Source organism: Molothrus aeneus, chromosome 21 (assembly GCF_037042795.1).
Source record: "Molothrus aeneus isolate 106 chromosome 21, BPBGC_Maene_1.0, whole genome shotgun sequence".
Taxonomy (NCBI): domain Eukaryota; kingdom Metazoa; phylum Chordata; class Aves; order Passeriformes; family Icteridae; genus Molothrus; species Molothrus aeneus.
The window spans coordinates 5,260,665-5,276,410 of record NC_089666.1 but is presented as its reverse complement, the minus strand read 5'-3'; the positions used below and the strand labels follow the sequence as shown (position 1 = coordinate 5,276,410).

Below are 15,746 nucleotides of genomic sequence, written 5' to 3'. Positions count from 1 at the left end.
TTATATATTATATATTATTTTATATATTACATATAATATATATATTATATGTAGTATATTATATAATATATAACATATTTAATATATGATATATATTTATATATTTATTATTATATATCTATATATTATTTATATATCTACATTATATATAATATATTAAAATATGATATATTTAATGTATATTATTTAAATATATAATATATTTATATTGTATATAAATATATATTAATTTACATAATATAAATGTAATACAAATATACATTTATATTTATATGCATATAATATATATTTATATATTTATTATGTATTTATATATTATTGATATGTACTTTTTTAATATATTTATATAATTTTATTAATAAAAATAATAAATAATATATGGGGAATCATTATGGAATAATTCCCCACTAACTTCTCTTTCTAGAGATCATCATTTGCTCAATATCAATTCTGAATAAAGGGAGGCAAAATGCTGTTCTGTCCCTCTCTTGTTCTCTTTGCCTGCACAGAGTGGTGCTACAGGGAGTTCCTCCCTAAATCCACTTTCCACCTCGAAGTAAATCCTTTCTCCATCTCTGAGCAGCTTCAGGACAAGGGGGAGAGAGTGGCACACACAACAGCAAAGCTGTTCCCTGTGCTTAGCATGGAAAAGAAACAGCCCAGCACAGGGAATTCCCCTCCTGCTCAGAGCCCAGGCTCTTCAATCTGCAGCTTTTAGTTTATTTGCTAAATTAAATGAGAGTTAAGTGATGTAAAGTTCCCTCAAGGCCCCTGGGAGAGGCTCCTGTGGTGGCTGCACAGGTCAGTGTCTTCTTTTCCTTTTGGAAAAGCTCATCCTGGTGAAGGAGCCTGGAATATTCCCACCTTCCCCCCCAAAAAAGGCACTTGAGCACCTCCAAGGCAGCCTCTTTTCCCAGCCTGGTGGTCAGAGAAGGAGTCAGAACTCTTCAGTTTTTGGTCTCAAGGTTATTTATTGTTTCTTGTCTATAAAATTCTTTCTCCTTTCCTGCCGAGGTCCGCTACTAAAAACTACCTGTACAATGTTTACAATTCCTTCCCAATACCCATCACCTATGTTAGACAGTGAGCTTCTGCTCTAAACCAACCCAAAAGTGCCACCATCACAGCAGAAGATGGAGGCCAAGAAGAGGAAGGAGAAAGGCTGGACATGCCCAGATTCCTCCATCTTACTCCCTGAACCCCCATTCTAAAAACCCCAAAAAATCTATTTTTCACCCCGTGACAAACTGATTATTATTCTGCTTAGACTTTTGTGGCTTGCAGATCCTCTTATAATGTTGGTAATTTGCTCCATGGGCCATAATCAAAGTCACAGGTGTGTCCTGGGCTCTGTGCCAGGGTCTCTGAGCCCCCTGGCAGGAGTTTGGGCAATGCAGGACAGCCAGAGGGATGTCCTGAATTCCAGCAGGGGGATGATGCACAGCCCCTCTTTATTCACTTATGATTATTAGTGATCAGCTGAGCAAAGGGGGGATCAATAGATGAACTGCAGGGGGAGTTCGTTTATATTCTTCTGTCAATACCAAGGTCATTTTTATAACTAAAAAGGGTCGAGGACAAAAGATGGATGGCTCATGGATGAATTTAACCATCCAATCCATTTACATCCCCACAAACAGCCTGGCTTTATCTGTTAAAACCAAAACATTGCACTTCACTCCTCAAGATGATTTTTTGCTGGGGTAACAAATAGCTCTGGCTACATTAAGTGATTGTGCAATGTGGGCCTGTGGCAGACAGAATTTAGAGCTGATGACCTTAAACTTCCACTCCACTGCTGTTTCCTCTGTGCTTACAGTGGAGATGTGGCTGCTTTGCACTGCAAAAGCCCCTTGTGTCCAAAAATCTCATGTTTTATTGAATTTATTTAGCACAACAGTCTGTGCCAGGCAGGTTTCAGGTTGGAGAATGAACAAACTGAGTAAATCAGATACAATTGAATCCTTGCAACTTCTGTTTTAATCCTCAGACTACACACACTACTCAGTGTGAGTAGTGTCTCTTTAATCTTTCCAGAATTCAGTTTTAGGATGGAATTTCTCTTTGGGAGAAAGGGAGTTGGAGGTAATACCCGCAAGGGGGTTTTAAAAAGAAAATCATAATTAATTTTAACTTTTTTTCCCTCATATGTACTGTTACACATATTTTTTTCTGGGAGAAAGTGAGCTAAATACCTGACTTGGAGGTTTGTGTTGTTAATTGGGACTTGCTCTGCTGTTAGGGCAAAGGGGCTGCACTGGGGGAATTTTTACAGTGGAAATGTTTCACCTCTGCTTCTGGGTCCTTTAAAGCCTCATCCATAGAATCCCAGGATGGTTTGGGTTGGGAGGAACCTTAAATCTCCTCTTTTCCCACCCCTATGGGCAGGGACAGCTCCCACTAGCTCAGATTGCTCAGAGCTTCATTCCTCAACACTTCCAGGGATGGGATAATTCTGATTATTGGTAAAACCTATTTTTTCCTAATGGTGGTCACGAAGATCTGCTTCTAAAGGTGATGTTGGATTGCTGGGATGGAGAAAAAGAGCAGCCAGAGGCTCCTTAGGAAAGGGAAAGGCATCTCCAGCTGGATCCACAGGCCAGGACTGAATGAACTCCATTTGATTTCAGCAAAACTGCCAAACTACCGAGTGAGTTTCTCATACTCATTAACACTGGACTTTTAGAAGCTGATAAGAATGCAATATAAAATCAAAGAGCCCCTAAAGACTGCGAGATTATATTTAATGCTCTCCTATCACCAGCCCTGAGTGCTTGGCAGGAGGAAGGGTGACATTTCCTAATCAGTCCCCTCTCGTATTTGTCTTGGCTGGAGCTTTCGAGTCCTCAGCTCCTTGAAGTCACTGCAAATTCCCTCCATTAGATCCTGTTTGACTTCCTGGTAGCTGCAGTTAACTCCATCCCAATGGCATGGAGGAGTTATGTCTTGAAAAATCAGTGATAAAATTGTGATATGTATGGAGATCACAGGTTTGTGTTCTTCCTCCAGGTTTATTCTTGAACATCCATTTTTCTCCCTGACATTTCCCTGACGTTCGGTCTGTGGGTACAAACAATTATTTCATACTAAAGGATGATTTAGGATGTTCCTTTCTTTTGAACCCCACTCCATCCCAATGGCATGGAGGAGTTATGTCTTGAAAAATCAATGATAAAAGTTATGATATATATGGAAATCACAGGTTTGTGCTCTTTCAAATCAGTGATAAAAGTTGTGATACACATGGAGATCACGGGTTTCTCCAAGTCTTTGTTCTTGACCGTCCATTTTTCTCCCTGACATTTCCCTGACGTTCGGTCTGTGGGTACAAACAATTATTTCATACTAAAGGATGATTTAGGATGTTCCTTTCTCTTGAACCCCACTGCCCTGAGTCACCTCTGCAAAGTGCATTTTGTTCTCCTGGGATTCAGAGAACAGGGAGGGTTCCACAGAGGACGTGAGCAAGTGCAGAGGTGTTCCCTGGTAGCTGCAGTGAACTCCATCCCAATGGCATGGAGGAGTTATGTCTTGAAAAATCAGTGATAAAGTTGTGATATGCATGGAGATCACGGGTTTGTGTTCTTTGAAATCAGTGATAAAATTGTGATATGCATGGAGATCACAGGTTTGTGTTCTTCCTCCAAGTCTTTGTTCTTAAACATCCATTTTCCTTCACATTACCTCCCCCCTGACATTTCCCTGAGGTTTGGTCTGTGGGTACAAACAATTGTTCCGTACTAAAGGATGATTTAGGATGTTCCTTTCCTTTGAACCCCACTTGGAGCAGCCTGCCCTGAGTCGCCTCCGCAAAGTGCATTTCGTTCCCCTGGGATTCAGAGAACAGGGAGGGCTCCACAAAGGACATGAGCAAGCGCAGAGGTGTTCCCTGCAGCAGATCTCCAGAAATCCTGTGCCGTGGGTCCCTCCTAATTCCACACATTTTTCCTGCAGCACCAGGCTTCCAGCTGAAAAATAAATGGTTATAAAATGGAGTGGCAGGGCTTTGCAGGGCTGTTCCTGGGCCACAAACCACAGCTTGGCTGCTCCCCAGTGTTCCCAATTGTGCTGGGGTTGCCCTTAGCACTGAATGGTTTTTTATTCTTTCCACTCCTTTCAGCCTGTGGTTTGTTCCTTGCCAGTCAGAGCTGTGCTCTTCATCCTCCTTCCCTCAGCAGCAAGGAGAGGAAATTCTTCCCCTCAGAGAAGAGCTTTCCTCCCTTCCCTCTCAATTCCAGGCACATTCACTTCAAATTCCCAAGGCAGGATATTGAAAATTTCCTTGAGTTAATAGGGCTCAAAGATTTGCTTACTATAGGAAAAAAAATGGAAGATTTTGGTAAATTGTTGGCCAGAAAATGCTATAAAACCCCTGTATTTTAACAATAGGGCTGAAAGACTGAATGTTTAAGTGCTGAAATGGTTTTCTGTGGGTTTTTTTCCCATATCTGGTTTTCCTACAGATGCACATCAGTGCTGTGGCTCTGTGGGTTGTTGGTGTGTTTGAATATATATATTTAAATATATATATGAAGGTCTTGGAGAAGAGGAGCTTTGGGGTGACCTAATTGGGGTCTTCTCAATTAGGGAAGGTGTCCCACAGCAAAGAAGGGGAGAGGCTGGAGGGGCAAGGACAGGGGGAATGGTCCAAACTGCAAGAGGGGAAGTTTAGGTGGGAAATGGGGAAGGAATTTCTGGCTGTGAGTGTGGGGAGGCCCTGGCACAGGGTGCCTAGAGGAGCTGTGGCTGCCCCTGGATACCTGGAAGTGTCCAAGGAAGTGTCCAAGGCCAGGGTGGGCAGTGGAAGATGTCCCTGTCCATGGCAGGAGATGGAAAAAAATTCATCTTTGAGGCCCCTTCCAACCCAAAGCAGTCTGGGATTGTATGATAATTGATATAAAATTATAAAGGATTCCCTTCCCTTTGGAATATCTGCTGTGGGTTCTGGTGCTCTGTGCCAGGGCTGGGTCCCACAAGGTGCTTTGTGCTCCTGGCCTATGGCCAGAACAGCACTTAGGTGTGGAGACATTCCTGGTTCTGCTCATTTCACTGGTACTTCTTGCCTAAATACGTGACTGGGCCAGGGCCAGCCCACTCAGGACTTGGCAGGGTAAAACTTTTAAGGGAATAATTAATGGGAACTATGAAGAGCAAGATTTGTAGGTTAATAACAGCGTGGTCTCCTGAGCTGGGGTGGAGGAGAGGAGCAGGGAGGAGGTGAGGTGTGGGACAGGAGAGGCGCTCCCAGTGCTGTCTGGATGGTTTAACCTGCTCAGAAATCACTCAGTCCTGGAGGTGCTGGGTCCTGCTTGGGGCTGGAGTGAGCTCTGCCAGGTTCCAGGGCTGCTGTGCTGCTCTGATGTGTGTGAGAGCCAGAGCTCCAGGCACAGCCTGGGATTTTTGGGGTGGCCCTGCTGGGTCCTTCCAGCTCAGGATATTCTGTGATTTTCTGACCTGAGACATTTTTTAAAGCCACAAGAGGCTGCTGGAAGGAGCTGTTTGCTCTGCAGTCCCTGTGTCCGTGCAGACAAAGGGGCACCACATCACAGACAAGCAGAATAACTCTGCCATGAGCCCAGCTGTGAGCAGCACAAACTGGGCACAGCAGGGCCACAGCCTCTGCTTTCACCTGCAGCATTCCTGTGAGCCTGTGTGCCAGTCAGGATCACTAGGCTGATTTAAGGCAAAATGGGAGTTTCCTCGCTCTTTTTCTGAACCAGATCTGAGGTGGTGCAGGTGGCACAGCCCAGGTCCCAGGGCTGGAAGGGACATCCCCAATGCCCTGAGCAGGCAGGACCAGTGCCCTGCACCAAGGGCAGGTGCCCAGGCAGTGGCTGAAACCCCAAAGTGCTCACTCACCTGTGAGCATCACCGATGCCATCAGTGGTGCACTCAGCTCCTCCTGAAAAATCAGATGATAGTAAAGAGCAAGTCATTGAAAGCAGGGCTGTCATCTGCCTCCTGACTTCTGTGCAATTACTGGGCATCCTCTTCTCCTTCCAGCTCAGAGCAGATGTGGAAATACCCCTTTAAAATCCAGATTTTAGAGGGATAATCCCGAGATGCAGCAGGGGCAGGTTCCAGTCTGCCACCCTCAAAGTTGGCTGGATGCACCATGCCCTGCTGAATGCCTATTGAAGGTTGGGTTGGTTTTTTTTTTTTCCCCCCCTAAATGACAATTTATCTGAGCTGGGGGAATGAATGGATAATGTTACTATTTACATAAGCTCATTGTGATCTGTCCCAGTAATGTAATCAAATTAGGGTTAACTGCAGCTGGAGAATGCCAGCTTGTAAACTGTTTTTCAAAAAGAATCACATGGTGTTCCCTGACATGTTTAGTGTACACTCAGGGGGCTCTGTAAAAATTCTAGCACATCCCTGACTGGGGTGTCTGGGGCAGGATCCTGGTGCCACCAATCCCTGGTGGGAATTGCCACCAATTGCTGGGTGCCACCAATTCCTGGTGGGAATTGCTGGGTGCCACCAATCCCTGGTGGGAATTGTCACCAATTGCTGGGTGCCACCAATTCCTGGTGGGAATTGCCACCAATTGCTGGGTGCCACCAATTCCTGGTGGGAATTGCCACCAATTGCTGGGTGCCACCAATTCCCTGAGCCCAGGGAAGCAAAGAAAGGCAGAGAAATCCCCCTCCAGCCCAGGCCCAAGGCACAGGCTCTCCTGACGTGGCTGCTGCTGACATGTTGTCTTTCCCCTGGCTAAAATCAACAGATCAGTTGATAGAAAAAGCATGTGTTGTAAATCCTGAGCACATTCAGGAACATCTGTGCTAAGAGCAGGAGTGCAGCCCACTGCACACGTCCAGCTCTGTATTTGGTCTCGTGGCATTTGCATGAGATGAAGCCCAGACTGGGCTAAATTTACCCAATTAAATTTACCCTAAATTTTGAGTTTACCCTAAAATTACCCAATGAGCAGATTTTCAAAAAGTATCCTTTTATTCTTCTTAATAAACCTCACACCTGGGGCTTGCTTTGCCTGGTTCTGCCTCTCTCCTTTAAGCAGGAGGTGATGTGGACACCTTGGTGTTGCATCACCCCCTTCCCATGTGCCATGGAGGGTGGAATTTCGGGATGGGCTCTGCTCCATGGCACCTGGTACGTCTGCTGGGTTGCTGTGTGGTCGCACAGGTGTTTAATCCACACTGGGAATGCAGCAGGACAATTCTGAGCTTCCCTCCAGCCCCCAGAAAGGTTTCTGAAGGTTCATTCAGAGCCCTGGCCGTGGCTGGGCAAGGGGAGGTTTGGAATTCTGGCCTCCGCTCCTCCACAGACACCTCTCGTGGATGGTGCCAACACCAACCCAAGCTGCCATCCCACAGCTGGAGTGGGAAAATGGGACATTCAGGACATTGGGATGTGGTAGAGCTCAGCCCACAATAACACCTTGGACGTATTTTTTTTTTAATCAGGTGTAAAGAAAGGATGAAATATTTAATCTCAACCACTACTGCCAAAATGCCTTTTCACCCATAGAATCCCAGAATTATTAAAAAGTTGGAAAAGACCTTGAAGACCATCAAGGCAGTGCAGCACCCCCAGCATGTTCACCACCAATTGTCCATGTTCTGATAGTTTGAGTGTGGAGATGGTTCTATCAAAATTAAAATTCTTCATTACATTGAGGGGGTTTTTCCCCCAGAAGCTCTGTAATAGGTGGGAACTCAAAAAGGATTTCACCAAATACCAAAACTCAGCTATTTTCAAATACTCCAAACGAGCAGCAAGATCCTACAGAGGATTTTCTGCAAAATCACCATTTTTGAACATGGATGAAATATTTCCGCCGAAATTCTGTTCTCTAAGAAAGTTGAAATTCAAGATCCGCTGTTTTGAATTGAAAAAGGGAAAAAAAAATTGGTTTGAGAGAAGGAACTTGCCCCTTGAGCACAGCTCTGTCCAAACCAACAAAAGGAAGCTTGTGTTGGCATCTCCATTCCGACTCAGGAATTCCTGACTCTTAAGCCTGTTTATACAGGGCTCCACCACATCCCAATTTGCACTTCACTGGAGTTTTCTTTCCCCTCCACGTTTATGGTGCTGCTGGACGTGGGGATTACACGCTCTGACTGCACACACTTCTCTGATTGTGTCCAAAAGCTTTTTTGCAATAATAATTACAGGGAGGCGTCTTCATTTGGAGGCAGCTTCATCCCCGTGGATGTTTTGGGGTCGTTTTGCATTTCTCTTTCAGCTCTGACAGTTTGATGGCCTAATTCTCCAAAGCTTTTGGGGATTGCTGGTTCCTGGTGAGCACACTGGGAGCAGTCAGCACTGCCTGGAAGCTTGGTGACATCTGGGACAGGCAGGATGGGTGTTTAACTCCAGTCATGTCAGGGTGTTCCAGGCTGGGAACACAGAATTTTATGGCTCTGGGATTTGCCTCTTGATCCTATTTGCTCTCAGCTACTTTGGAAACCGCAATTTCAATGTCCATTAGAGCTGGTGTAAAGCAGGGAATGGTTTGGGGTTCTTCCCATGGAAACACAGCCCCTTGTTAGTGCAGCTGAGCTGGAGATTTGGCAAAGGGTTGGAAATTTGTAAATCAGTCGAGCTCACCTGGGCATGGCCAAAGCAAGCCCAGAACTTTGTGCCAAACCCTCAGCTGCTAAAATGCACTGGAGCCTCTCCTCTCCTCTCCTCTCCTCTCCTCTCCTCTCCTCTCCTCTCCTCTCCTCTCCTCTCCTCTCCTCTCCTCTCCTCTCCTCTCCTCTCCTCTCCTCTCCTCTCCTCTCCTCTCCTCTCCTCTCCTCTCCTCTCCTCTCCTCTCCTCTCCTCTCCTCTCCTCTCCTTCCCTGAACTTCCTTGAACTTCCCTTCCCCGAACTTCCTTGAACTTCTCTTCCCTGAACTTCTCTAAGCTTCCCTGAACTTTCCTAAGGTTCCCTGAACTTCCTTGAGCTTCCCTGAACTGCTCTGAACTTCTCTGAACTTCCCTGAAGTTCCCTGAAATTCCCTAAACATCCCTTCCCCAATTTAACCTGCATTTCCTTCCACATCCATCTCTCTTCCTGGAGGTTTTTCCCGCTCTTTGGCAGCCAAACCACCTCCCCCAGCTCTCGGGGGAGCCCCAAGCCCCCTGAGCACCCCAGCCCTTGGGTGTCCTTGGGTGTCCTTGGGTGTCCTTGGGTGTCTGTGTGACCTCAGCCCCCCCAGCTCCCCCCAGAGCTCCGGGAGCCGCTGGAATTCCCGGCTGGATCGGGTCCCTGTTTGCCCTGGAGGGGGATGCAGGGCTGAGGTACTTGACCTCCCTGAATGCCTGCTGACCTGGAGCTGATCTGAGGTGGAGCACAGCAGCGATTTAATGACTTGTTCCACCACACCTCGGCTGGAGGGGGAATTAAAGAGCGCTGGGGGGGCCTGAGCATCCCGGGATCTGCTCCAGAGGGACTCAACCCTGGAACAGAATTGAGTATTGGATCCTGCAGGTGCCTGTTCTATTGGTGCCCTTGTTGTCCACACCCATCCTTGTCTGCCAAAGCCAAGGGAATTATTCACAGAAGTGACAGAAAACCTTAATATATATATATATATATATATTTATTTATTTATTTATTTATTTATTTATTTAATTTTAATACACATAACTCAGCTATGCAAATATTATCACTGCACTGTTTATATATTTATATATTTATGAATATACATATTTAGTATACATATACATATTTAGTATATTCAGCAGGACTAGCTCCTTAAGTCAATAGACAAAAATTGTGGTCCCATTCCACTAATCAGCATGCTACAGACAGCTTACTTTGCCAAGGATGTATGCAAAAAACAAAAATATGTAAAATAAATAAATAAATATGGGGGTTTTTGTTTTGTTTTTGGTTGGTTGGTTTTTGCTTGTTTTTGTTTGTTGTTTTATAGATATATATTATTATAATTAATCATGATAGAAATATAAATTATTAATTATAATAATTTATCGAAAAATTACATCATTTAAATATTAATTAAATTAATTAAATGTAATTAAATGTACTGAATTATATAATTAGATATTAATCGGATATTTAAAAATAATTGTAAGTATTGATCATTATAATTATAAATTATAATAATATTTATATATATTATATTATAGTTTATAATTATAATATAATTATGGAGGGTTTTCAGCAGAACTGTAATTTTCATTTATATATATATATATATAAAATCTAAATTACAGTTCTGCTGAAAACCCTCCATCAAACTTCCCAAACATCATCTGGGTGCAGCTGTGAGTTTTGGCCATTATTACCAATAATATAATATTTATTCATGCTCCCCCTCATCATCATTACAGCAATATGAATTTCTATTATTTTATACCATTCTCAGCTGCAACACAACTGAATTTTGCTTCTATTCTCTTTTTTCCTCAGCAAATACTGACTGATCCCGAGGTGACCTCCCAAGAGGGCAATATAAAAAAGGTAGGACATGGCTCAGTCTTCTGGGAGTTGTTTTATTCCCTGGCTTGGAAATGCATCTGGAGATTTTCCCTCACTTTTGAACTGAGGTGTTGATGGCAATAACGTCGTAAAAGTTTCCCAGTGTTTGCTGTTGCTTTTTTGGATTAAGTGTTGTGGTTCTGTTGGCGTATTTTCCTGTCTTTTTGTGATTCCAGTCATTATGAAACAGAAAATAATAGTTTGAGGTGTTCCTTGATTCAGCTACAACACAAACAGCTGCCGGGCCAAATCGAAAAACCTCATTTACCTCTTTTCCAGTAAAAGAAAATGTTGGTCCTTTGTTAGAAGTGCTAAATTTTTGGAGGTCACTTCAGCATCAAATGTGGCTGATGTGAAGTCCAAGGGAAAGGGAATAGGTCTGTGAAAGGATAAAATTCAGCCCATGTGATGCATTAGTGGTGCTTCTCATCACATTGTGGGGCTCCAGCTGGAGCAGGGAAAATGTGTTCCACACTCAGCCCAGCTGCACTGGGCTCCACTGAAGCTCTGCATGGCATGTTGGGGTGGCCAGGCTGCTGTTTGCGTTGGGGTTACCCTCAGAAGCTCTGAAATGAGGTTTTGTTCCATGTGGATCTGTTGGTTAGCAGCTTTGCTGATTAAAGCTTCACAAGTTGGGTTTGATTAGAGCCCCTCGATGGCTGTAGCTTGTGTGTCCTCTCTGAAATAAGGAGCTGGTTGTGACTCCTTTTAGGTGCAGTTGTCTTTATGGCGCTGGGATTTGCATCTAAAGGACATTCACAGTCCTGTTTGTGAAAGTTTTGGGAATGGGAAATTGTGATGGTGTTCACAGGGGTTTGAGGATGAGGGAAGAGACGAGGATCTGACTCCATGTTTCAGAAGGCTTGATTTATTATTTTATGATATATATTATATTAAAACTATACTAAAAGAATAGAAGAAAGGATTTCATCAGAAGGCTGGCTAAGAAGAATAGGAAGGAATGATAACAAAGGTTTGTGGCTCGGACTCTCTGTCCGAGCCAGCTGGGCTGTGATTGGCCATTAATTAGAAACATCCACATGAGACCAATCACAGATGCACCTGTTGCATTTCACAGCAGCAGATAATCATTGTTTACATTTTGTTCCTGAGGCCTCTCAGCTTCTCAGGAGGAAAAATCCTAAGGAAAGGATCTTTCAGAAAATGTGTCCATGACAGGAAATCTCTGAGGCTGGCCCTTTGCTGCTCATCCTTCAGGCCATGCTGTTTCTCCGCTCTTGAAACAAAAAGGAATCCTTTGCTTCCCTCTGCCAAAGACAGTGAAATAAAATCCTTGCCAGGCTCCAGAGCCAGGCTGGGAAAAGGGATTTAGACACATGTGCAGTATGGCCTATTCTATACCAGGTTAAAAAAATAAAAAATCAGGTTTTATTTCCAAGGCTCCCAAGAGGAAACATCCTCTGAGTGCCCCATGACCTCGCCAGGGACCTGTGGCTGAACTTTTTACCTTGGGCACCCCCATAACTCATGGGGTGTCTGTCCCTGCCTCTGTGGGATCCCTTTGTCTGGACAGACACAGTGACAAGGTGGCAGGTCCTCATTGTACCCACGCAGCTCCCACAAGGACGGAGGGAATTCTCCATGGCTCAGCTAATTCTTATTCAGTCTTTAATTACGATATCGCAAATGAACTCTCTCCATCCCCACCTCCAGGATCTGCAGTACCCCAAAGAGAGCAGGAGTTGTGTGAAGCAGGGAAACACGAGTCTGGCAGTTTTATATGTTCAATCCATGGGTTTGTATTTAAACTTCGTGCTTTTATTTCAAGGTGGATTGTTACAAAAACCGCAGGTCTTTGAAAAATGCCGTGCCCTTAAATATTTCCCTGTGCAGCAGGTATAAAACTGGACAATTGTGATATTTGACAAGGGGGGAAGGCCTGGCCTTCCACTTGTGTCTTTTAAATGCATTGTAGAGAAGCACTAGTGGGAGTTTATGAGGTGATAAATTTATTGAAGGATGGGCAGTAGGGTTTTACAGCTGGGGTAAAGGAGGTCAGAGCAGTAAGGTAAAGAGTTCAAGTCTAAACTTTATGGCTTGTGAAAGGACTACTGTGAGACAGCTTTTCAGTCAGGAGAAAATGAAAACTAAAGAATGAGAAATCACTCTGGACAATTTTTGTAGGATCTCTCAATTGTTTGGAAGTAGCACTCTGGTATTTGGCTCCAGTGGCACAAAACCCTCTCGGGAGCAGATTTCCTTTTCCAGCCTCTCTAAATCATTCAGTTGTCATATCCCTGAAGACACAATGGTTGAGATTTGACTTCAATTTATTCCTATTCCTTCAGAGATGAGTTGGTGGCGAGAAGGTGACTGAAGACAAATGTAACTGGAGTGGGTGGCCTGATTTAAACTGGGAGGGGAGGAAAGAGACCATAATTTCAGTGGCTCTTTTGACTGCTGCATCCCAGGTTCAGAATTGGGCACTAACAAGGACTAGAAAGAGCAAAAAAGAAAAAAATTCTAAAATGCAGAGAAAAACCTGTAAAACCACGAAAGAGCAGGGAAGGGAAGGTGATGGCAGTGAGAGGTGTAGGGAGATGTGCATGAAGCAACCTGTGCTTAAAACTGACCCCAGAACTATCTCTGCTCTTAAGCTCCCAGGTAAAAAAACCACTCTTTTACATAAGTTTAATGAACTGAAAGGCAGGGAAAAGTCTGCAGCACAGCAGAGCCTGTTTTGTAGTAGAATAAAACTGGGATTCTTTTGGCTTGGAGCACAAAGAATAAGTATTTCTCACTGTGTCCAGTATTTTTCAGTTCATGTTTCTGTTATTTCTGCTGGGACCACTAACACCACAAAGCTGGTTTCTTTGTTAGTGGTTGTCTGACAGGACTAATTCAATGTCATTGAAGCCCCCATATCCAGGATTATTTTTTATGTCTATGCTGCTCCATGGATTGAAATGTGGTGTATACCTAACGAGCTTTCCTTGTATCACCTCTGCTGGCTGATATTTAGTTTAACTTAGACAAATACACACAAGCTCCTCATCTTGTTTGTTTAATTTTAAATCATCAGTGCTGGAAGCAATATTAAAACAGGAAAGTCACTTATTTTAGTTCTTTTAGTGACCTGAATGAGGACACTCAGAGATAAAAATACGAGTAATACCTGTGGGTTTATTGTCCCCTGCTCCCAAATGTCTTTTTCCCAGCCCATATCCCTGCATTCTGTTTATTTTGCTTAGAAAGCAGCTCAGTGTCCTCTCCCTCTGAATTTTCCAAGCATTTAATAAAGTGAGCAAACACCTTGTTGTCATTGTCCCCGTCCCCGTTGTCATTTTCCTTTAACTTTGAGCTAAAAGATTTCCACTTCCTCCAGCAAGGCCTGTGCCCATTACACACCACCTTTTTTTATATTTTTTTCCCCCCAAGCAGATGCATTTCCCTCCCCTCCAAGGGTCACTTTGGATGAGGGCTCCAGAATGCTGGGGAAGGATTCTCTGTGTGTGTGTGTGCAGAGCTCCCAGCCAACCTCCCCAGGCTGGGCTGTTTTTCTGACCGTGGTGACAAGGGACCTCAGGGACTTCTCTCTTCAGTAGACTCTCTATTTAGTTTCTGTTTACTTAGAGGGAATAGCCTGAGGGGCTACTGGAGAGAAAACATCTGTGGGAGATAATCTATAGAGTTATCTATCTATCACTCTTGTCGACCCTGTCTCCCCTGAGAGCAAGCTGAGAGACTTGTAATAAAAAGGCATCGCTGAAGAGGCTTTAGGGACAAATAAAGAGACATGTTAAGGGCCAGCTGAAAAAGGATAGAAGACATTATTAAAGCTCAATAGCCGTCTTATCAAAATCCAATAGGATAGGCATTTGGCAAAAGGCTTTAAATTTATTCTTTGACTTTCTGGAGAGCTTGAATTTATCCATTAACAAGAATGTGCTGCACGGGGAGCGGGAGATGCTATCGGCTTCAAAAGGGTTGGATTCAATCTGGTATTGTGCAAAACACAACAAAAACTGAAGACAAAACCAATTTTCCCCCCTCCTCTGGCTGGCCTCGTTCCTACATTGCCAAATATTAGAAGCTGTAAATATAATGCTGATGAGGCTGTGGAGTAAAAGCAATTTAAGCAGCATGGTTATTCTGTGCTCGCAAATCACACAGATTTCTTTTTAAAAATAAAGCGAATTTTAGAAAAGTGGGTGTGACGAGAAATTTTGGCCTTTTAAAAAATAATCATGTAGCAAACAAGAAGCTCAGGTATGAGGGAAGCTCTGAGCTTTAAAGCAAAAGCAAAACCCCAACGAGTGTTTTGCTGCTGCAGATGCAGAGAGCGGGATGGGGGCCATAAATCTCCCCGGGTTTATTATTATATCCAAAATGCTACAGGTCACAGGAACCATCTGATACTTCAGGAGCACATTGTTCACACGGGGATGATTGATTGATAATTATGATAATTTGCCAAATGATTATTTGGGTATTATGGCCGCGGCCCGTCCCGCCGGGTCGCTGTGAAGACATTTTCTATTTCACGGGGCCGTCAGGAATGGCCCCTGGCAAGGAGGGATGTGGAGAGGTCTGGCCGGGCTCTCCCGGTGGGATCTGGGGGCTGATGAATGATGACCCAGAGGAGTAAGAAATCAGACTTCAATAAGCACTCAGGAAGGTAGTTAGGGAAGAGCCAGGGAGCTGCTCACTGTCTTTTGTGCAGCAATTACTGGGCAGGACAAACCCCCCCCAGGCCTGGGCCCTGTGAGAGCAAATTGCAGATTTGAAATGTTGCAAATTGCAGATTTGAACCTGGATCTGCAAGTTTTCAAATTGCAGATTTGAACCTGGATCTGCAAGTTTTCAAATTGCAGATTTGAACCTGGATCTGCAAGTTTTCGAATTGCAGATTTGAACTCGCATTTGAAATGTTGCAAATTGCAGATTTGAACTCAGATTTGCAATTTTTCAAAGTGCAGGTTTGAACCTGGATCTGCAAGTTTTCAAATTGCAGATTTGAGCCCAGATTTGCAATTTCTCCAATTGCAGATTTGAACCTGGATTTGCAATTTCTCGAACTGCAGATTTGAACTCAGATTTGAAATGTTTCAAATTGCAGATTTGAACTCAGATTTGCAATTTTACAAAGTGCAGGTTTGAACCTGGATCTGCAATTTTTCAAATTGCAGATGTGAAGTCAGATTTGCAACTTCTCAAATTTAAGATTTGAACCCAGATTTGCAATTTCTCCAATTGCAGATTTGAACCTGGATTTGCAATTTCTCAAACTGCAGATTTGAACTCGGATATATTTGAAATGTTT

At 43.7% G+C, this 15,746-nt stretch overlaps 1 protein-coding gene across 1 annotated transcript in view; it reads left to right on the top strand.

Moving 5' to 3' along the window:
* The window catches only part of PRDM16 (PR/SET domain 16), a 312,729-nt gene that overhangs the window by 149,378 nt on the left and 147,605 nt on the right, over window positions 1-15,746 (top strand). The window contains exon 3 of the mRNA XM_066564049.1: window positions 10,394-10,444. Within this exon, the coding sequence (XP_066420146.1) occupies window positions 10,394-10,444 (51 nt within the window). The remainder of the gene's footprint in view (window positions 1-10,393; window positions 10,445-15,746) is intronic.